Genomic DNA, 23,408 nt, shown 5'->3' on the forward strand with positions numbered 1-23,408 from the left:
GGGAGACATCGAGGGCCTCAGACTTCGCTGCATTGATTTTAAAATTTTACCATGTAACAAAGTGATCTATTTCAGCCATAACAGCAGGGATGGATATATGTGATTGAGTGATATATACTAGGACATCATCAGCAAATAGAGAGCACTTGTACTCGGTGCCTCCCACCTCAATCCACCTAATATTGGGGTTATGGCGAATTGATGAGAGCAGGTGCTCCGTCACTAGGATGTATAAGAGAGGGGACAGAGGACATCACTGCCTTGTCCCATTGGTGATTGTGAAAGGTGATGAAAATGTTCTGACGCACCCCCTGGGCCTTGGGACACCCGGAGCAGGACCCTTTTTGGTGGATGCTGGTGGTTGTAGTCTTCGTGGCGGCGACCCAGTTCCGTGGCTCAGGGCGGTCAAACCAGTGGCGGAACTATTTATGTGGTTTTGATGTTTAAATGTCCGACTACGCCACCCGTGGATTGCGGTCAGAGTGAACCGCCGCTACAGGGCAGACCACTGAGGCTGGTGTTGTGGGTGCAGCAGAGCGTAGCATAACTCCCCACGGGAGGAGTATAGCCTCATGGCAGTGTATGCGGAGGATGGGGGTGATGGTGCAGGGCAGCAGCAGTAACGACACGGAGTCAGTGATGCAGTTCAGGGCCTTTACTCACAGTTCTTATTATCCAGACCACGTCTGCAGGTAACGGCTGCCCACGTCGTACTGTGCTCACCAGGTGAGGGGCTCAGACAACTCCCAGATAACTTTGGAGCACTTCACAGGACCCCCTTTGTGTGTCCTTTGTCTGGCCTTTCTTACCAACACTTCTGTCCGGCTGCCTCGGGCCTCCTCTTGGTAAACTTGGCGCCAGTTTCCCTGACCCTATGTGGTGCCTTCCTAGCGGGTGTAGCGAGGGGCTGCGCCACATAAAATGTCAGAGCCTCCGGTTTCTAGCTGAGGGTCGTTTCCTGCCTCCACTAGTTCGGGGACCGGTCTCCCCCTTTGGCCTGACCCCTCCACGCAGGTGGATTCGGGCGTGCGGTGGCGACTCGCCCGTCCGCACCCCTGGGATCCCTTCATTCCTCGTTCCTGGAGCCTTCTCCGCTCCTCTTCCTTCCTTCTCCCTCTTCCAGGCCTGGGCCTCTGTTACTAGGCCCGCCTCCGGAGCAGAGCTCATGCAGAGCCCCTGCTCCCTGCCACTTCTGCTCAGACTTCTCTGCACTGAACTAAGATGGTGCCCACCTTTTATACTCCCTTCTCAATGCACCCAGGAACTGCTTCCTCCCTGCTCCTGCACTACAGGGTTCCCCTTCCTCAGTGTTCCCTCCCCCCACTCCAGCCAGGGACAGGGACTGTCGTGCCCATCTCAGGGGCATATTGGTCGCCCTGCCCCACGGCAATGTGGTGTAATGCATGCAGGTGTCGGGTCCTGATCCACACTCCATCCTTACCTGAGAGTGAGATATCACACCTCTGGGTGAGGTGCAATACGTCTTTAGCAACCGAGCCCTCAGGGTGCTACAGTTCCATTTATCTTCAGCCTAGGTGACGTATTGCGATACAGGGCCGTGATTTTGGCTATAAAAGGGTCCCCTAGACCCCTACCCCAAGCTTTTTAAGAGAATCATATATGGCGTGCCAGGAGACTCTATGGAATGCTTTCTCAGCATCCAACGAGAGTATCTAATTACAAATTTTTAACTGCATCTAGCCCAGGAAATACTTTGTGCCTAGTAGCAGTGTCTGCTAGTAAGCGGATTATCCCGGCTGTTAAGCAAGCTGCACCACCTGTAGTTTAGACACTTAATTTTTTCAAAGGAAATGCTTCGGGACCATGGGATACTTAGTGAAGAGCATCAGGAGGCACCCCAAGGCATAGGGGCTGGGACTGGCAGTAGGATGCCTTGCGGTGGACAGCCGAGCTCGATCCTTATAAAAGCTTTTTAACTGCAGCAGCTTTAGTGGACGCTACTGGAGCTGGAATTACGCGGCTGCTGGCATGAGACTTGCCCTCCAATAGATCCTTGTAAATGGATTTAAAGTGTATTCATTCAAATTAGAGAGACAATTTAAATTAAAAAGCTTAGAGCTGCTTCCACCACAGGGGGGCTCGCTCGACCCACCAGCGGACAGGCACCAGTATTGGGAGAGGGGGGCTGGCCGTCAGGGTTCACCGCGGCTCTGGCACAAACCCGGCGACACGGAGGTGGCACGGGCAGGAGCGGACTGGCCGTGTCGGCTTCTCACTTTTTGGATTTTAGAAGGGCATGACATGCCTATATCTGTGTCTCCCCCTCCTTTTACTCCTCCACCTCTTTTATTTTCGCATGACTATATGTACTTGTCACTTTTCCATGTGTTAGTTATGTCTTCTGAGCAGTTTGTCAGCTTTTGGACACCTTTTGAAGGTGTTTTCTATGTGTTTCTATGTGTTTTTGTTTGCCTGCCATTGGTTTTAACGGTGTTCGAAGGTGTTCGACGAACAGTTCGGCGAACACACGGGTGTTCGACGAACCGAACCGAACTCGAACACTACGGGGGTGGCTCAACACTATTGGTAACTACCATTGGAAATGGAAGACTTCCTATTTAGAGGGGTTGTTCACTACTGGAAAGCACCCTGGTTAATCACTTCAAGGCCCCATAGAAAACAAAAGCAATCTATGCTCGCCTTTCACAACAGCACCTTTCCAACAATGACAGACACTGCTATTCCCGGTAGCTCGCGTAATATTGTTGTCGCAGGACCGCTGCTGCCTTAACTATTTAAGCCCCCGTCTCACATAGCGAGATCGCTGCTGTGTCACGGTTTTGGTGACGCAACTGCGACCTCACCAGCAATGTCGCGATGTGTGACACTTTGCAACGATCAGGCCCCTGCTGTGAGGTCGCTGATCGCTGCAAAGTGTCCTGGACCATTTTTTGGTCGTTGCTCTCCTGCTGGTCAGCACACATCGCTGTGTGTGACCAGCAGGAGCAGCGATCAGGCTGGTAATCATGATAAACATCAGGTTACTAGGTGCACACGCGCACCTAGTAACCCGTTGTTTATCATGGTTACGAGCCTGCTAAAGTGAGCGGTAACCTCCCACTCACTGTAGCAGAGTGGTAACCATGATAAACAACGGGTTACTAGGAGCGCGTGTGCCCCTAGTAACCCGATGTTTACCATAGTTACCAGCCTGCTCCTGATTCAGCAGGCTGGTAACCAGGAGCAGGACATCGTGGAAAGATTCTTTCCACGATGTCGCTGCTCCCCTGATCGTTGGTGAGCCTGCCTGTTTGACAGCTCACCAGCGACCACATAGCGACGCAGCAACGATCCCTGACAGGTCGGGATCGTTGCAGCATCGCTAAATGTGACGGGGCCTTTAGTCAAAGCAGACGACCACTCTGATAGCCTATTGTTAAGCTGCTGCCACGTAATACAAGTCACGTGACCAGCTGGGAAGAGCAGCACCATTGCGGGAGGAGCGTGTTTATATTCTATAGGGCCCTGAAGTGATTATAGCCATTATAGATCACATCCACTGTATAGATAAGGTATTAATACCTGTAAATTTACAAGTGGTTATAAAATAACAAGTCCTCTAAAAGTTGAGACATTTTTGTATAGTATAACAGCACATTGTGTTCAAAGTGATGAGGAACATGGGAAAAATAGGTATATATGGAAATTGTGTATTAATTCAAAACCTACATCTATGCAGTGCTTATAGTGGATCCACAAACCAAGATCTGACAGTGATGGTTAAAGAAACAGGACAGTCGGTGGAAAACACAGAAGAAAAAAATGACCATAAAAGCCTAGATATATAAAAATGTGTAACACAATGTAAATCTTTATTAACGATCAGGTGACGACAAAAAATGACCATATAAAAAAAGGGTGCACACCCAGGATAATAAAAACCATATGTCTTGAGGAAGCCAAATAATTATATAAAGATACAATGCTAGTGAATATACACCACTATACACAGTATTGCATGGCAACGATTACTCATGGGAGAATATCGCATGTGTATAGTGTATAAAAACCTGGTGGTACGTATAACATGCACAATGTGGAGTCAGACTTACTAAACATGTCAGGACAAATAATCAAAGAATAAATGCAAACAAGAAGAAAAAACTATAAAAAGTCCAAAGTAATAATCAAAATACAAAGTTTATTGCAAAGATCAGAGGGGAGGGTATATGCACACATTAAAACATGGGTGCACATCACATTCAGGTATGTGCCAAAAGACTATACATATCTGTGTGTCCCAATAGTGAGCATGTAGCACTTTAGTATGAAAATTGCACAGCTACTGTCTACTTATACTTAAGTGTTATGTCGCAATTTCACAGGTTAACAATAAAGCAATATCCATAAATAAATGACACATTGGTCAAAACATAAATTCGTACAACCAATTACCTGTGGATCAGTGTCACCATGTATACTGGGTTCCTGGATTGACATGCGTCCACCCCGACGTGCGTTTCGGCAAATCCTTGACCATACATACCCATCTGGTGTTCAAACTGCAGATCCATGTAAAGAGCTGAATGCAGCTGGTCGCACATGCGCAGTCCCTCTCCCCATAGCTTTCTGCTCTGGCACCCGCAGACTATTTCATCAAAGTCTGCGCTCAAAAATATTGCTCCTTCTTTTCGGAGCTCGGCAGTGTGCCCAAACAGTTTCCCACCACACATGGGGTCACTTGTTGGGAGTTTCCACTGTTTAGGCACATCAGGGGCACTGCAAATTAGACATGATGTCCGTTATATATTACTGCCAATTTTGTGCTTCAAAAGTGAAATGGTGCCCCTTCCCTTCTGAGCCTTGCCGTGTACACAAACAGTAGTTTTCCTCCACTTTAAGGGGTATCTGCATACTCAGGAGAAATTGCAAAGCAAATTTTGGGGTCCATTTTCTCCTGTTACCCTTGTGAAAATGAAAAATTTATGGCTAAAGCAACATTTTTGTGAGAAAAAAAATATTTTTTCATTTTCACAGCTCAACATTATCAAATTCTGCGAAGCACCTGTGGATTCAAGGTGCTCAAGACACCTCTAGATAAATTCCTTGAGGGGCGTAGTTTCCAAAATGGGGTCACTTATGTGGGGTTTACACTATTTAGGCACATCAGGGGCTCTGCAAACGAAGCAACATGGTGTCCGCTGTTTCTTCCACCCAATTTTGAGCTTCAAAAGTCAAATGGTGCTCCTTCTCTTCCGAGCCCTGCCATGCGCTCAAACAGTAGTTTTCCCCCAAATATATGGAGTAAAGGCGTACTCTGGAGAAATTGCGCAACATATTTTGATGTCCATTTTCTCCCGTTACCCTTGTGAATATTAAAAATTTGGGACAAAAAACACTATTTTTGAGGGAAATTTTTTTATTACAGTATCAAACATTGAAGTTTGTGTATAGTACTGTTTTGAAGATAGTTGATGTATGATTGGTATTGAAGGAAAATTTGTCAGCCCTAAAACACAAAGTAAACCAATTATCTTCTATAAAAATCCTACTTATAATATAGATTTTAGTGGTTTCGTTGCCAGACAAAACTATTTCATTTGAAAGTGAGGGTGCTTTGGTGATCCCTTGGTGTGGCCAAGAGCTCAGTGCATCTTTATATCCTTTCAATTTGCCTTCTGAGCACTTTGTCATAACTTGATTGACAGTACTCAAGTGAACTCTGCCAGAACTCAACTCTGCACCTCCGCACAGACTCTGCAGCTGCACTCACATATTGTTATTGTCTGCTCTCATTGGCTTCTGTCTGCGGCTGTTGCCCGTTACTGGATAGCAATGAGAGCTGGTAATGACACTATGTGAGGGTGGCTGGCCTCCTGAAGTGTCCATGCTGAAGTTCGGAGCCACTGATTGAGTTCTGGCAGTGCTCACTTTACTGCGATCAATCAAGATATGACAAAATACTTAGTATGCAAATTGAAGGGGCAGCATAATGGTGCACTGAGCCTCTGGCCACACCAAGGGGGCACTGAAGCCCCTTCATTTGCAAATCAAATATTTTTGCATAAATAATTTTCTTGCAACTAGACCACTAAAATCTGTGCTACATCTATAGAAGTATGAAAACAGGAGAAAAAGGAGTATACGATGTAAGAAAAGCATTAATGTTTTTATTGAAACCATTGAAAAGACGTACATATATAAAATTTTAAAAACAGGATGTATGAAAGGGAATAAATACCCTGCACATTTCACAGTCATATACACAAAGTGCTAAGAAGCAGTAAATACCACATAAGTCCACATTCAGGGTACAAGGGAAAGGGCACTTATAAAGTATGCTATTGCAAACATACCCCAGGCAGAGGAAAGTTAAGGTACCGTCACACTTAGCGACGCTACAGCGATCCCGACAACAATACGACCTGGCAGGGATTGTTGCTGCGTCGCTGTGTAGTCGTTGGTGAGATGTCAAACAGTCAGATCTTCCCAACGACGCAGCAGCGATATGGCGACCCGAAGCGACCTGTATAACAATGCAACGCAAATGCACCCCTATGTGTCTTCGTTCTGAGTCGCCAACGAGGTCGTTGGTAAGGTGTCAAACACACCGATGCATGCTACCCAGCGGGACCTCAACGATCAAAAAATGGTCCAGGCCATTTCGATACAACCAGTGATTACACAGCAGGGGCCTGGTCGCTGCTATGTGTCAAACGTAGCGAGATCGCTGCTGAGGTCTCTGTTGCGTCACAAAACTTGTGACTCAGCAGCGATCTCGCTTAGTGTGACGGGGGGCTTAAGGCTACCACTAGATAGATCTACATAATACTATCGCCAAGTGGCCAATTATAATTGTAGCATCTGAGCAACTCTTACCCAGATATGTGCAGGAGTAGATGGAGAATACCGGGTTTGGAAGAGTCCCCACAAGACCCCCGACGCGCGTTTCTCATGATGTAAACGTTGCCTTTTCAAGGGGGGGGTCACATTTTTCTACATATGTATGTCTTTTCATTGGTTTCAATAAAAACATAATGCTTTTCTTACATCATATACTCCTTTTTCTCCTGTTTTCATATATATTGGAGTGATTTTCTAAATGGGCCTCAACGTCTAATTTTGGTGCTAAGGATCCATTATTATGATATGGGTTTCATGTATCTCAGATATAGAAGTAAGTAGGGGATTTGGTCCCTATAAAAATCATAAGTGGTTTGATTAGCATTTTTGGGTGACGGACTCCTTTTAAGTCTTCAGCCCTCTCATTTCCTTGTGTCACATAAATCTGTGTTCTCTTGTTTCAGTTTTGATTCAAGACCTTTAATAAAAGCCTCAAGATCCAGCTTTATGTATTCAGTTTCCATCCTGGATTTGGACTTAAAGCCCTATGAGAACATCCCCTACCAGTACAAGCGGGACAGTAAGATTGTTAACCATTACCTAAAAAGCCTTCAGAGCCGGGAGGAGCCAAGCACCTCACTCATCTTTCCAGAAAGAGAAGACTGTACCCTGCTCCTGCATCAAGTATAGTTTAAAGATGTGGTTTTAATTAGCAGAGAATGCTGTCACTTTATCTTGCTGATGCGGCATGCAGGGCGCCACTCTTTCTTCTTATATTGCAGAGGCCACACTTACTCATTTTGACAATTTGAATTTTTGAGAACCAGGAAAGGGAAAGACTCCCTGCATGGTGTGAACTGTAAATAAAGCCTTTGCTCCTCTTGTTGGTTTGATACATGAAGACAGACTACAAAAGATTTGTAATATAAATTTCTAAGATTACCAAGCCTTTATATACTAAGGAGGGGAGCTGCCGTTAATTAGATGAATCCTGGTCCTTTGCATTCATTCTGCTGCTTTCATATAGAGTGCCTAAGGAGAGGTCCAGGCAAACCTCTAACTGAGCCTTATGCCAAGGTCTGTGCTGTATCAGGGTAAGGACGTGTAGGAATCTATGTACAGGCTGTGGTTTTATAGAAAGTGCAATGCAAATAGATATGATTTCCTTACTGTTCACAGAAGCCATTATTGTTTCCATGTCTGCTAACGTCCAATATCATGTGAAGAAGCAAAACTGCATCCATAAACCTCTCCCATTAAGTGTTTTGTACGTCTACCTTCACCAGGAAAGATGTACTGGAAATCCCTCTGCTGAGCTGTAGCCAGAGGTTATGTTTTAGTACATGTTAAGTTTGCAAACTGCTCCCAAACCTTGAATTGAAAGTGGGAATAATGAATTTGCACAGTGTTCCATTTTTTTTATTTTGTGATTTTGTTGCAGCAATGAGCCTGATTGGTTGCTAATTCCTTATACCTCTGAAATGTAACATGATGCCCTTATTCTTGTATGGTAGGGGTAGTCAAATACTCACATGATTTTGGAGCATATTGCTTTTATATGAATATAATTTTGTAGGCCCTTAAATGTCGTGCAAGACCAATGGGGTCTGAGTCCTAAGGCTATTTTCACATGTTGCCTTTTTGCTGCGTTTTTTTTTCCTTTTTTTTAATGCAAATTAAAAGCTTTACCGTACCAGCAAATGCTATAAGATTTCAAAACTGCAGCAGGTCACATCTTTCAGCGTTTTTTCACCCATAGAAGGCAATGAGTAAGTGCAAAAACGCAGGTACCAGGTTTTGCTGCGTTTAGTGAAAAAAGCAGGTACAGTAGTGTGTGTGAAACCCATTTATTTTTGTGATTTCCCCCACCCCACCAAGTTTAAACCATAATGTCTAGGTGTTCTCACATGAGAATGGCAGTTTAGAATTTGTCCACATCACTAATTTAATTAAGTTGTACTAAATAAACATTGGCTGACTGAGGTGTGACATTGAACAATACCTGATCATCTTAAGGGCTGAACAAAGTGTGAAAGTTAAACAGTGTCCTACAAGAGTATGCACTAATTAAACTATTCCTGACCAATTCACCTCCCCCACTGTTACATTTGTAATTGTGTATTTTTTCATAAACTCGTATGAACTTTTTTCTTCAGAATAGTCACTATTTTTTCAGACAAAAATCTTGTTCCACTAAATAATTTGATCAAATTGCTCTTTTTTTTCCAAAAATGGTTTCACATGTTTTGCATTGGTGACCTGTGTTCACGCTTCGGTGGTGGAAGCATAGCTGAAGTTTGGATCTTGAAAACCGCAGCTAAGCCTGCTTTTTGTGAGCAGCTTCTTTACTGCCAAGAGAGCAGGTTTTGCCTGCAGGAAAAACACAACATGTGAACATAGCTTAAGACACCCACTGTTGAGAATGGTGCAGCTCAGGATGTAGAAGCTCTTGCTTGTGCGCATCCACAAAGAAGTGTACGGAGCCATAAAGTTTCTATGGAGGCCATACACTGCTCTGTGCACGTGCTCAGGGAAACATTGAACGATTCTAAACCGTATTTTAAAAGATAATTGGGATCCTTAAACCCCTACCGATATACAGGATATTTAAGGGCCTACTCAATATAAAAAGGCAACAAAGTTTAGTTACACGTTAAAGTAACCATAACATATTTCTGTACCATATCCTGCCACCCTCAGTTAGGTGCTAATTTTATTTCAAGACTTGAATTTTTAGCTCAATGATTCAAATATTAAAGGGTATGTTCAGCATGGAACTTTTTTTCCTAAGCCTGGACACCCCTGTAAATGGAATCTGTTGCCTGGTTTTTGCTATGTAATCTGAGAGCAGTATTATGTAGCTGCTGAGACCCTGATTCCAGCTGTGATGTCACTTGCTGGGCTGCTTACTGTCATTTTGCTACAATCTGTTTTCTCAGCTGAGGATCTAGCAGTGCTCTGAATGCTGAGCTCCATATAACCCAGCCTACACCTCTGATTGGCAGCTTTTTGTTTACACTTCTTTGACTGAAAGCTGCTGTGGGGGTGGGGTTATTCAGAGCAGTTGACTAGTAGGCACAAGACACCTAGTCATATGGTGATAATTTCATGCTGATAAAACACCGAATTTATTGAAACAGCAGCACACAGCCTAGCAAGTGACACACTGCTGGAACCAGGTTTTCAGCTCCTACACCATGCTGCTGTCGGATTACATAACCAAAACCAGCTGACAGATTCTCTTTAATGCCGGAGGACTGCTCATATCAGATCGCTGGTGTACGTGTAGCTCTGCCTTCCTCATTCACTGCTTTGTCTACTCGTTAGGCTTCAGGATTACACACAAATCCTGCTTTCACGGCATAGTTCACACATCTGTACTATATCTGGAAATAAAGAACCACTAATATCTGCAAGTGTGACATATCAGAAGTAAGTAAAGTTCACTATGTGGCTGGGATTTGTTGTAAGCATACAATGACCAGGACCATCTGACGTTCACAGTAAGGTTAGACTCTAATCAGTTGCCATTTACTACAAATTTCCAATAAAACAAAAAAAAATTGCAAACATCTTTGAAGTAAATAAACAACATTTGGTAATTGTTTTATCACCTAACTTATGACTTAAATAGCCAATTTCTACGATTTAGGTGATATTCTCTTTAAAGGTGTTGTCCACCTTTTGTGAACTATTTTATATATATATAAATTTTTTTTTTATACTTTAAATGCATTCAATTGGGCCTAAAATAATTTTGGTAAAATTAATTTCCTGAAAAATTCTGCACGGTTTGCCTGCTATAGCTTCTGTGTGCCACTGTTGATTGCGGGCTGCTAAATGTTAACTGACAGTCAGCCCGCTATCATTGCCTGAAGGGTAGTTTCTCTGTTACCTGTCTTTTTCTGAGCTCTTCTCTTACTGGTTTATGATCACAGACCACATCAAAGATGGATGTGCTGGGAAACAAAGAGACGGTAAATGCCAAACAGGGCACAATTTTTAAGGGAATCCAATTGCAACATTGATTTTGTTTTAGCATGCATTTAAGTAAAAAAAAAAAAAAAGTAATCTTTAATGATCTTTAAGTAGTCACCCTAGGAAAACTAGTGCCACAATTACACCAGCTTGATGGTGGTGCCATTTAAGCCTGTATGTATGGTTAGAAGATGGGGGTTACCATCCTTCCTTGTGTAGCTTCATGGGGATGAAGTTTATATTTCCCCTCCAAATTGTCAGATCTGTTAATGCTTTAGCAAAAACCTCTTGAACCAGAGCTACAGTTTAAGAAATGGCCGTATGTTGGCGGAAGTGGTGTGAATATAGGGCAGGAGAGAAGCCCGATTCTGTGCTGTCCCTTCGGCCGCTAACCTCTTTATTTGGATTTCTTCTGCTAGCAGACATTGATCTGGTAAGTGATTGTGTACTAGGGATTTAAACAGTGAATTTTACTTATTTCTGTAAACTGAAGGTACTTTTAACTTATTTTTTGTGATTGGTGCTCATGATGCTTTGTAGGGTCACATGGCATGAGATCTTTACTGCACGTTGCTACTATGTTTTTATTTCTTTATTATGCAAAACAAAAACCTGGATTTGTACTAATATCTGTAAATTCTGTTCATTGCATTGTGCCACTTGTATAATTAAGCACTAAAGCTCATTGATATAAGGCATGCATTAATGTCTAGGAAATGAAAATGTGGCCATCTATATTACAGAAATGATCATAAAATAACTGATGATGTACTATGCGTGTGAGAATGTAGGTTGAACAATGCATTGTGAAGGAGAGATGGTTTCATTTATCTTGTACATGGGTGGTTATATAGTAGGATTCATGCAATACATGGCCGAAAGTATGAGGACATATGTGGAGGAGGTGATGGTTATCAGCCATTAAGCTATAACGAAATCGGTTTTATCATTCATCACTAGCCAACCTATCAGCATTTCTGTACACCACAAACCTATTCTAGTTCGAACCGCAACACCATCAAACACTAACATTTCCCTTGAGTCCTTTAGACCATACAGTAAAAACAAAAACTGTTTTTCAGCCCATTGTATGATAAATTACTTAGCAATTAAAATCTACAACTCTTCCCATTGAAAAGAAGTCCTCATTCAACTGTTGGTGGAAAAGTAAAAAGGTTGTGGCTTAAGGAAGCCAGGGAAGAAAAAAGATGACAAAACAAAAAATGGTCATGGCAGAAATGGGTTAAAGGAGTTGTCGAATAGAATGGCATACCGAAAAGGAAAGAAGTGATACTTCACAGACCACGGCCACTACTATTCTGACGCTTTCTCGTGTCCCGGATAGTCTCTAACGCATGATTGCTCTCAACACACACAAAATTGCCATGTCACTGTGGTACTTGGAGGGCATACAGTGCCAACCTTTTATATCAGCCCTAACTTATTATAAACAGAAAAAAACGAGATGCTGTCCGCCCTCCAGTAACAAATCGTCCATTGTTCTAACATCTTGTTCCTTCTGTCAGCCTATTGACACCCCTGTAGGGTGATCACAAGTGAGCATGGGTTGCTATGGCAACCAGAAGCCTGACAAAGGCCTCCAGGTCTGCCAATCACATCCCAATGGGGCGGGGCATGATAGACCAATTGTCAATCAAGTACTGACTGTGGCGTGTAATACACTCCACCGCTAAATCAGTGCTGTGTATGGCCTCATGAGATTGCATTTCAAAGTCCCTTTAGGGGATTTTTTTTTTTTTTTAAACCCTCCCCAAAAATCTTTTTTCCCTGTTTAAAACATTTTTTTTCTTTATTGAGAAAACTAACAAAGCTAAAAAAGTCACATATTTATATTTCTGCATCAGCAATGACACGTACTATAACCATATCATCATATCATTATTTATCCTGCACCGTGAACACCGCAAAAAAAGCTAACTTTTTCCATTTTTGCTCATCTCACAAAAAACCCTAACGTTTTATACATTCAAAAATTGTACCAATAAAAGCCTAAAAAAAACCCCTCCAAAGTATGTGTATCTAGTGCACCAAACTGACTACAATTAGTGATGCCTGAAATTGTTGGAGAGAATGAATCCTTATTGATCTGAATTGGAGGGATACAAATCTGTAATCAGTTTGCTCTGACTAGTGGTAACTAGTGTTGAGCGAGTATGTTCTATTAACCCTTTCGCCGAGTATGCTCGGGCCGAGCTCCGAGTATTTACAGCTGCTCGGTGATGAGGTTAAATTGCTCCGTGTGCATGATTTGCAACTGTTTGACAGCTTTATTACATGTGAGGAATGCCTATTTCTTACACATTTCTCCCATGTAATAAAGCTGTCAAACAGTTGAAAATCATGCACACGGGAGCGATTCAACCAGATCACCGAGCAGCTGTAAATACTCGGAGCTCGGCCCGAGCATACTCGGACAGAACATACTCGCTCAACACTAGTGGTAACCTTATAATGCATGAATATACCAATCTGACGTGTTCATGCATGGAAAAATTACTATATTGTATTCGATTAATCCATATAATCGGGGGCATTCATGTCTAAAATATGTAAAGATGTGAACCGCGGTATAAAATAAAGCACATCGTCGTGCAATAAGTGACTACAGGACTCAACCACTGATTAGTAGAGATGTCCACTAACTTCTGGCCATGTAGTGCACTTTTTAGTATCTTTCTGCTATGAAATATGAAATGCTCTTTAATTTTTATCCATAGAAGAAAAAAACATTTTCCTATTATCCATTAACTTCAGAAATGTTCCTGGTGTAAGAGAAGGCAAACTGATCACTTGTTTGTTACTGCTCCAGTAAAACATGTATGATATGCAGTTACTGAACGTATAGAAATTGTATTTTTATCATTTACAATTGTACTTCACTGACTTTATGTAAAAAAAATGATTTTCCCAATTCCGCATAGTTTCGATTTTGGAATGTAAAAGACAGAGCAATTAAGAGAATGGGGTAATGCAATTTTCTCTTTGTGGTTTCTTCACTATGGAACACAACATAATTATATTTCAATGGGAACCTTTAAAAAAAAAAAAGCGCTCCTGCTTCTAGATTTTGCTGTTATAGATGTGTTATGTCGTCCCTTCTTATTAGCTGGCCTCCACAAACTGATCCATAAGATGCGACTGTGTATGTGTATCCACTGGAAAAATGAGGTAGACAAAAGAACACTAGGGGGCGCTGTAACATATGTAACTGCAATATCTATATGCAATTTTTTTTCTATAATTATAATTGAAAAATTGTTCTGTTTTGCATGATCTAACAGAGCAATAATGTTTTAAATTACATGTCCTCCGTGTATAAAATCTGTATTTAAGGAGCTATTGTTACATTTGGCTGGATTAGTGGTTTGTGCAGTGGACTACGTGAAATACTAACCTTTGCGTCTCTGGGCAGAGGAGCTGTAATGTACCCACGGTATGATCCATTTCAGATTCTGAATGCATCGGGTTCCCTTTATGCCGAATGAGAGCTAACACAAATTTTTTCAACATCTGAACGTTACATTGGTTGTGGGCAGTTAATAATATAAATATTTAGTTGAAAATGAGTGTAATGTCAGAGACTAGATGTGCCTTCAGCAGAATATACACATCAATCTTTATTCTTAAAGATTATATCTACCTTCACATGTTTTTTTTTTATTATCCTAATGCATCTTAAAAATCTGGCATTTTGTATCTGCAGCCCCTATTCAGACTGTGTAATGTTAAAGTAAAACTATCTAATGCTGAGGTCATGTGCCCTTACGTCTCCTATTGCTTAATTTTAAGGGCACAGTCAGACGGCCGTATAAATCTGACCAAGATCAGATGGCAATGCTCGGACTGGTCGGTGGCTCTCCGGGCCAGAGTGTGACAGCTTTATGTATTTCCTGCAGCTGTCCCGCTCAGGTTGGGAGAGCCACCGACCAGTCCGAGCATTGCGTTCCCATCTCAGTCCGATTTATACGACTGTCTAACTGCACCCCAATACACATTAGACAGACAGTTGAACCTGCCGATATGGGTGGCCTTGGCTGACCATTTAATGTGGATGGGGGGCCTTCAGTCGGCTGTATGTGCACAGATGTGCGCCCCCCCCAGAGAAACAGGCACTTATGTCACATGCCGTGTTATGGATAATAATATACGGATAGCTTGCGTTAGAAAACCCGTATGAAAATATATCATATCAAAGAACTTGCCATTAGTTTCATGCCGCCTGAACGAGTAGCGTGAAATGCTGACATTTTCCCTCCTTGCAGAGAGCGGTTTGACATTCTGGGATGTTTCAGATAAATGACAAAAATGGGATGGTCCCAGGCAGAAGTCCTGTGAGCGGCTTCTTCTCACCCAGCTTGATTGCTTGCTTTTGTAGATGGTGATATCCATCAAGGATGAGCCAGGAGGGCATTGTTAGGTTGACTCTTCTCACCATGCTAAAACTCTGCCTTGCTTTTATTTTTTCTCCCTGAAAGGCTGCATGGTTCAAGTCTAAAACCTACTTCTCTGTAATTAAAGGAATTGTCCACTACTCGATCAGCCCCTTCTGAATTCCTATGCCCCCCGCCTTGTAAAATAATACCGCCAGTGCCGTTCCAGCAGTGTCAATTTTACAAGAGGGGAAACCTAGAGCTTGACAATGGACAACCCCTTTAAGGACCTTTTTAGACAGCATGAAACTGGTGATAAATCCCCTTAAGAGTAATTTCTCTTCTCTCTTCCAGTCAGGTGGTAGCCTTAAGTGTAGTCTGTGTACTCACCTTATTGGAGAGGACACTGGAGGAACTCCACTTTTCCATTGTAGGACTGCTCCTGGGTCCGGAGCCCCTTTATGTATCCCACTGCCTGTATTTACTTGTGTAACTCGTCCCACAAGTAACAACAAACCTAATGTGATTCCTGTTACCAGAATTGTGTTTTGAAGAGTACATGTTCTGCTGACTCTGGTCATCGATAACCATGTAGAGTTTATCTGGATTTTTGTTTTTCTGTATTTTCTCATTTTAGTATTTAACAATTGTATTTATTTTCCATGTCTTGATAAATGATGTACAATGTGCCATATTTACTGTACATAGAGCATGACTTGTGTATATTGTTTATACGGCGGATGCAAACTACAAGGTTTATATTCAATAAAACATTGGAAGACCTTTTCTTCTAGTCGCTGCCTCTTTTCATGCAAAATGTCTGAATGATGTTCTCAATGGTTGCTTGAAGGCCAAAGGCTTGGAGGAGGCTTTTGAAGTTTACAGCTGCATTTTCCACTACTCCAGTTTTATCAACAGCTTTTGCTATAAAAAAAATATATATATATATTAGTAAGGTGTAGGTCTAGTCTGGACCCTACAGTTATGGTGAACACTTGGCACCCTTGATTTGATGGTTGCCAAAAGAAAAAAAAAAAAAAAGATGGGCCCAACTTGTCAAAGCTTCCACACCAGAATTCTGGAATGAAAGCTTTAAAAAGTTTCAAAACTTTGGCCACAGCTTGTCTAATTCATGATGATCTGTGGCATTCCCTTCTCTAGAGATCTCACTCATGTCCCTGACTGAAGTAAGATTTCTGGTGTGGCACACAAAGGTGCACGCCACTCCTCAGACACATCATTTATGAAGCGGCGTGGGAGTCTTCTTCATGTATCTAGAGTGTCTGACTCCAGCACGCCCTTACATCGAGACCGGAATGAACATTGACTGTCTTGATGAATCGGCCTTATATCTTCAGAAATAAATGTATCACTAGAACATTTAAATGTCAAGTCCAAATACATTCAACAAAAAAGTTGGCTTGTTACCATTCATGCAGTCATTAAAAAAGTATATACATGTAGAAGAATAAATGCACTCCTCCTTGACATATGGTTGCATAACCTATGGCAACAATATTATATGGGTTGTTTTTTTTTTTTTTTTCGAAATGTGGGCTTCTTGTATGTCTGTTTCTACCACCATCTTAAGCCTCATTCAGACGTATGTGTTGTATCAGTATCAGTTTTTGTTTTGTCCCCAATCAAACTCGTTCCCATAATAGTCTATGGTGTATTCCCATGTCTCGGTGAGTTTTGCATGCATACAAAGTCTGTGAAAAAAACTCAGTGAGACTTGTCCGTTTTTCTCCCGTATGACGGAAGAAGAGGGCCAATACTAGTATGTTTTTTGTTTTTTTTTCACAAGCCCATAGAAAACACCCTGATAACATCAGCGAGCAATCAGTAAAGGATAGGAGAAGCTTTGGATTTTATTTGTTTATCCATCCAAGAAAAACACTGATGGTAAAAAACGGACAAACAGGTGACACACTGATCCAAAACACTGGTACCATTTTTTTCATATAAGTGTTTAAACAAGCACTTTTTGCGGATGGGTATGATTGAGGTGTGTTTGAAACATGAGGGGAGGACACTGGTTGTTAGTGACAGGTTGAAGAGGTGGGTTAGGGTTAGGATGAAGAATGTAGTAAAGTTAGGGATGAGGTGGGACGGGATTGGGTCAAGTTCACAGGTGGTGAGGTGTGATTTGGAGAGTAAAGACGAGACTTGATCTTCTGTAATGGTGGAGAAGTGGGGTTTGGAGGAGGAAGATTGAGTAGATATGAGGAGGGGCTGTAGGGACTTTAAGCAAAAGCTTTGTCTGATGTTGTCAATCTTCTGCTTCAAGAATGAGGCAAACTCTTCAGCTGAGACGAGAGGGAGAGGCACGAGGGGACGGAGGAGAGAATTGAAAGTGTTGAATAGTTGTTTGGGTTGTGAGACAGGGAGGATATGAGAGATGAGAAGTAGGTTTGTTTTGCTGCTGTGAGTGTGGACTTAAAGAGTGAGTGATTGTTTGAACGCGATGAAGTGCGTGTTGGAGATTAGCAACCCTGGAGGCCCGTCACAGTTCTTTAGTCAGGTTGGTGTGCCAGGGTTGCCAATGTGGAAAAAAATGCTGCAATGTAAAAATGTTTTAAAAAATTGTACAAAAGTTTAAGAGCATCTGTCAGCACATTTTCGCTATCCAATCTGACATCAGGCTGTAGGGTTAAAGACCCGGATTCCAGTGATGTCACTTACTGGGCTGCTTGCTGTATTGTTAATTAAAAAAAAAAAAAAACACTATTGTATTTTTGACACATGCAGGTATCCCTGCATGTGTCATACCTGTCTAAGAGATGCGACACATGCAGCTGCGGCAGCTGCTACTGAAACGCCGAGCACGCCAAAACTACTCGGCGAGTACCCAAGCGTGCTCGTTTAAAGGGTTAAACGAGCAAGCTCGCTCATCACTGGTGTCTACAATACTGAGAAATACAGGCAGATACTTATCCATCAGGGAGGTGACCGGCACCAAGTTTATTCAGCAACAGGACAACGCCCTTCCCAAAAATAGTCAATGCCATTAACCCCTTTAGTGCAATATCATGTACATGTTTGTAAGTGTTGGGGTGGTCGCGTGTGGAGAGGGCGCAATAGATAACCATTGAAACGCAGCTGTCATTTTCTGTGTATCTGTGCCCAGCGATGCAATCGTGCAAAGAAAAAGAGAAAAGGCGCTCCAATATAAGACACAGCGAGCAAAGGATTGTATATGCTCACCTGCCTGGGTTGTGACCTGGCACAATTCTACTTCGTACTTGTAAGAACGAAAGGCTGCTGCTCCGAATGCTGTCTCACACACCGATGGTAAGAAACGTATCCAAGCCAAACAGGGAAAAAAAAAAGCGGTAATTCTCGGGTGCTGCCACCCTTCACTCTGTGGCAGTGTCTGAGAATTATTGCTTTTTTTCCTGTTGGGTTTGAATGAATATGTGATTCAATCATGAGATCCAAATAGCTATAAAAGCTGGGGACCTGCTGAAGACCCCCGTCACTGCCATTTTTGTCCTCTTTTGCAGCTTTGCTATATTACAATCTTCAAAGGAGACCGTGATTTTCAAAATATACTTCACAGGTTCAGCTCCACTGTGGGGAGTAAAAATCCAAAATAAAAAGTGTTTTAAAATATATATAAAAATTAAAATATGTAAAATGTATTAACCCAATTGGTAAATGCTATAATGAATAAAAAAAATAAACTATAGAAATTTTTTTTGCAGTCACCACTCCTCCTTAAGAAAATGCAATAAAAACAGATCAAAATGTTGTGCATACACCAAATTGGTATCAATGAAACCAACAGCTCTTCATACAAAAAAAACACTCACACGGCTTAGGTGACGGAAAAATAAAAGTGTTACGAGTCTTTGAAAATGGAGACGTAAACCAATTTTTTTTTTTCAAAATTGTTTTTTTTTTTTCTTTACTTAAGTAAAAAAAAAATCTAAAAGTTTGGTATTGCTATAAACTTACTGGGGAATCATGAATCGGAGTAAACTGATCACACAGTGTACAGCGTGAAAACAAACCACAAAAAAAATGACGGAATTGCATTTTTTGGTCAAAATTTCACCACACTTGGATTTTTTTTCCCCCATTTCCTAGTCACTCAAAACTACAACTCGTCTTGCAAAAAAAAAAATCCCTCATATGACTATAACAGAAAAATTAAAAAAAGTTATAGCTGTTGGGAAAATAGGAGGAAAAAACAAAAGTGCGAAAACGAAAATTGCCTGCAGAGAGAAGAGGTTAAGAACCATCTTCAGCGTAAAGAAGAACGAGTCCTGGAAGTGATGCTATGGCCTCCACAGAGGCCTAATCTCAACATCATGGAGTCTGTCTGTGATTACATGAAGATAAAGACTTGCACAAGCGACGTCCACAGAAGATCTGTGGTTAGTTCACCAAGATGTTTGGAACAACCGCACTGCCAAGTTCTGTCAAAAACTTCTGTCAAAAACTGTTCAAGTACTTAAAATTGTTGTTTTGAAGGCTGAGGCCGGTCACAAATGATTATGTAATTTAGATTTCTCTTTTGTTTATTCACTAATTCATGACTAACGGTGGCGTTCCCTACGCCAGAAATCTCACTCCAGTCACTCGTCAGACGCTCCAGATTCATGAAGAAGAGTAAATTTCTTTATGAATTGGATTGGGAGTGTCTGACTCCAAAACACTTCCTCATCAAGACTGGCGTGAACACTGCCGGTCTTGATGAATCGGGTGCTGTGCATTATAATGCTGAACCAGACTGAAAACTGTTACATGCAGATTTCCTTTTGGATTTAGCAGTCTTTTCCTCTATCCCCACTGAAAACACATGTTTTTACATAAAATTACTCTACGTTTTTCAAAATTCACAACATTACCTTGTTTTGGTATCTTTGGCAATAAATCCAATACTGGTGTGACTGACCCATCTTCATTTATGGTTATTTTCCATACAAATATCCACTCACACCTGTATGAAGAATAAAAAAAAAGGCAACCTATCACCAGTATTCTCAACATAAACAAATTATTCATTTCTGTCAATGCCGAGAGGCTGTACAAAACCCCACAAGACCTCCCAAACTTCCAGTCAAGCCAAGTTCCCACGACCATGTTTTCAGTCCAAGGACCGCCTGTTAACCGCCGGATGGCTCTCAGACCAATGTTATTCAATGCAGTGCAGAGGTGTGCTTTTTTTTCACAAATGGAATCTGTGCATGAAAAAAATCCCAGCATGCTCTAGTTTCTTCCATGTGTCAGATGAGACTCGCCCAGTCAAGTCTACGGGACTGCAAAAAAACGAACATCGGATTCCGTATGGAGCCACCATATAGCATCGGATTTGTGCAGATATATTGCAGTTCTGCACGATAGGAAACTGCATCTGTATAAAAACAGATTACAAGGCGTACCGCACATGGATGACAAATGAGAAAACAAATTGTCCCAAATTTCCTAGATGAACCAGACCAAGCCATACTTGTTTTGTGAAGTATGTTAAATAGCTTCTATAAAAAGTCTTACACATCACTTGAGGTTTTCTTTTTCAAATTCAGGAGCCAACTAGAGCCCCTTGATGGCCACAGAAGTGTCCTATGAATTCACTTCAACAGCGCCTAGTCTGTCCAAATGTTACATCTAGAATATGGCAACTGGGGCTTGATTTATATATTTAACCATCTTTTGATTGCGAGTCAGACAAGATCATTGTACTTTATTTCTAGCTAAGTTTTTTGTTTCTTAAAGGGAATGTGTCATCAGAAAATTATCTATTGTTTAAATCAGGTTTTTGTGTTAAATGTATTTTTAGCCAAGTGTTATTTTTCCCCCATATCACAATCTGTGTTAAAGAAAAAACATGAATGTTGCCATTTTCACACTGGCCACTGTGGCTTTTTAGACTATAACTTCCTGTTCTTTCAGGAGATAACACATGCACATTAGCCACAATGGTCAGACTCCAACCCTATATTTTGTATTGAAGCAGGGTCAGCGGTGACCGCCTATTGTGATTGGGGAATCCTGTGCTATCAGCCGTGTATAGAGGTGTTACCTGTCATTGTAATCCTGTATATAAATGTCTGGCACCGCCATGAGGCACCGATTGGCGGGACTTTGTCAGCACAGAATGACTGTTCAAACTGAGTCCGCTTTAAACCCATTCTGACGTGGGGCGTAATAATACGTACCTGTGCCCCGGTCCTTATGGACCGGGAACGGATTATTACGCTCTGGCGATCACGCCAGCACAGATGCTGTGCAGGCACGATCGCTGCCGGTGTCAGCTGATTCTAATAGCTGACACCTGGTACTAAGTGCCAGGAGCGCCCTTCTTACCATGGATCGGAGACCCTGCGCTCTATGCGCGTGGTCCCGATCGTTGCCATGGTGACCAGATGTTGTCATGACAACATCCAGGTCACCAGGCATCAGGAAGTTAGGTAGATCATGCTCAGTGCACGATCTATCTAACTTGTGTCTGCAGGGCTGACAGCCCGCATAGCATAAGGATGTTGCTGCATCCCTATGCCATACAAGCGATCAGCCTGCAAAAAATGAAAGTCACATAGTGGGAAAAAGTAAAAGTAAAACAATATATATATTTTTTTTGTAAAAATATAAAAAAAATGAAATAATAAAAATATACTGTCCCCATAAATCGATATAATGAAAAAAAAACCCCAACAACAATAAAAGTACACATATTTGGTATCGCTGCGTCCGGAACGACCTGACCTATAAAATTGTCCCACTAGTTAACCCCTTTAATGTACACGGTAAAAAAAAAATAAAGTAAAAAATGATATTTATCATCATACTGCCAAACAAAAAATGGAATAAAATGCAATCAAAAAGACGAACGTATATAAAAATGGTACCGCTGAAAATGTCATCTTGTCCCGCAAAAAACAATCCACTATACAGCTCCATCAGCTGAAAAATATAAAAAAGTTATAACTCTCAGAATAAAGCGATGCAAAAAAGTATTTTTTCTATAAAAGTTTTTATTGTGTAAAAGCGACAAAACATAAAAAAATGATATAAATGCAGTACCGCTGTAAACATACTGACCCGAAGAATAAAGCTAATTATTCAAGCAAATTTTACATTCAAAAAGTGAAATGGCGCTCCTTCCCTTCCGAATGCTGCCGGGCGCCCAAACAGTGTTTTTCCCCCACATATGGGGTATCTGCGTGCTCAGGAGAAATTGCACAACAAATTTTGGGGTCCATTTTTTCCTGTTACCCCTGTGAAAATAAAAAAAATTGGGTCTAAAGTAACATTTTTGTGAAAAAAGTAAAATGTTCATTGTTTTCTTCCACGTACCAAAAATTCCTGTGAAGCACCTGAAGGGTTAATAAAGTTCTTGAATGTGGTTTTGAGCACCTTGAGGGGTGCAGTTTTAGAATGGTGCCACTTTTGGATATTTTCTGTCATAAAGACCCCTCAAAGTCACCTCAAATATAAAGTGGTCTCTAAAAAAATGGTTTTGTAAATTTTGTTGGAAAAACTGAGAAATCGCTGGTCAACTTTTAACCCTTATAGCTCCCTAATGAAAAAAAATTTTGGTTCCAAAACTGTGCTGATGTAAAGTAGACATGTGGGAAATGTTATTTATTAACTCTTTTGTGTGATATATTTCTATGATTTAAGGACATGAAAATTAAAATTTTGAAAATTGCAAAATTTTCAAAATATTCGCCAAATTTCCGATTTTTTCACAAATAAACGCAAGTGATATCCAAGAAATTTTACCACTATCATGAAGTACAATATGTCACGAAAAAAAAATCTCAGGATCAGGGGGATCCGTTGAAGCGTTCCAAAGTTATTACCTCATAAAGTGACAGTGGTCAGAATTGTAAAAATGGTCATTAACGTGCAAACCACCCTCAATAGGTCATTTTCTGATAATAGCTTTCCTTGCAGAGGATGGGTGCGTACATGCAACATTGGATTGGTACAATATTTCGACAAATATCTATTTTAATATAACAATTAATTCAGTAGCAACATGGAAGGTAAACTGGTGGAAGAAGCCAAGCTAAAGGTTTTCTATAATTTTCTAGACACGGCTGCACAGACATTGACAGCGCTAGCATTGGTTACTGCAGTGAAGCGGAGTTTTATTTTTTCCCAAGTCCATGGTGAGGTGACACATTAATGAACAACTAAAAGGCTAGGCATTCAATGTCATATATCAGAAACTAAATGTCTTCAGTTGTGAGACACCCCTACCAAAAAAGAAAGAAAATG

The 23,408-nt window shown here is 41.4% G+C and overlaps 2 protein-coding genes across 4 annotated transcripts in view; one reads left to right on the forward strand and one right to left on the reverse strand.

The window, feature by feature from the left end:
* The window catches only part of IPPK (inositol-pentakisphosphate 2-kinase), a 105,837-nt gene extending 93,845 nt beyond the window's left edge, over positions 1-11,992 (forward strand). For both annotated transcript variants that reach the window (XM_073644327.1, XM_073644328.1), the window contains one exon: positions 7,269-11,992. In XM_073644327.1, the coding sequence (XP_073500428.1) occupies positions 7,269-7,494 (226 nt within the window). In that variant the 3' untranslated portion in view covers positions 7,495-11,992. The remainder of the gene's footprint in view (positions 1-7,268) is intronic.
* Positions 11,993-14,739: 2,747 nt separating this feature from the next.
* CENPP (centromere protein P) overlaps positions 14,740-23,408 on the reverse strand; it is a 438,647-nt gene continuing 429,978 nt past the window's right edge. The window contains exons 8-9 of one of the 2 annotated variants that reach the window (XM_073644334.1): positions 20,030-20,121; positions 14,740-16,097 (exon numbers count right to left, since the gene is read on the reverse strand). In XM_073644334.1, coding sequence (XP_073500435.1) covers positions 15,964-16,097; positions 20,030-20,121 — 226 coding nt within the window. In that variant the 3' untranslated portion in view covers positions 14,740-15,963. The remainder of the gene's footprint in view (positions 16,098-20,029; positions 20,122-23,408) is intronic. The other variant, XM_073644333.1, reaches the window with a different exon arrangement.

This window comes from Phyllobates terribilis, unplaced genomic scaffold (genome assembly GCF_046119375.1).
Source record: "Phyllobates terribilis strain yellow unplaced genomic scaffold, ASM4611937v1 Scaffold_8__6_contigs__length_399053987, whole genome shotgun sequence".
Taxonomy (NCBI): domain Eukaryota; kingdom Metazoa; phylum Chordata; class Amphibia; order Anura; family Dendrobatidae; genus Phyllobates; species Phyllobates terribilis.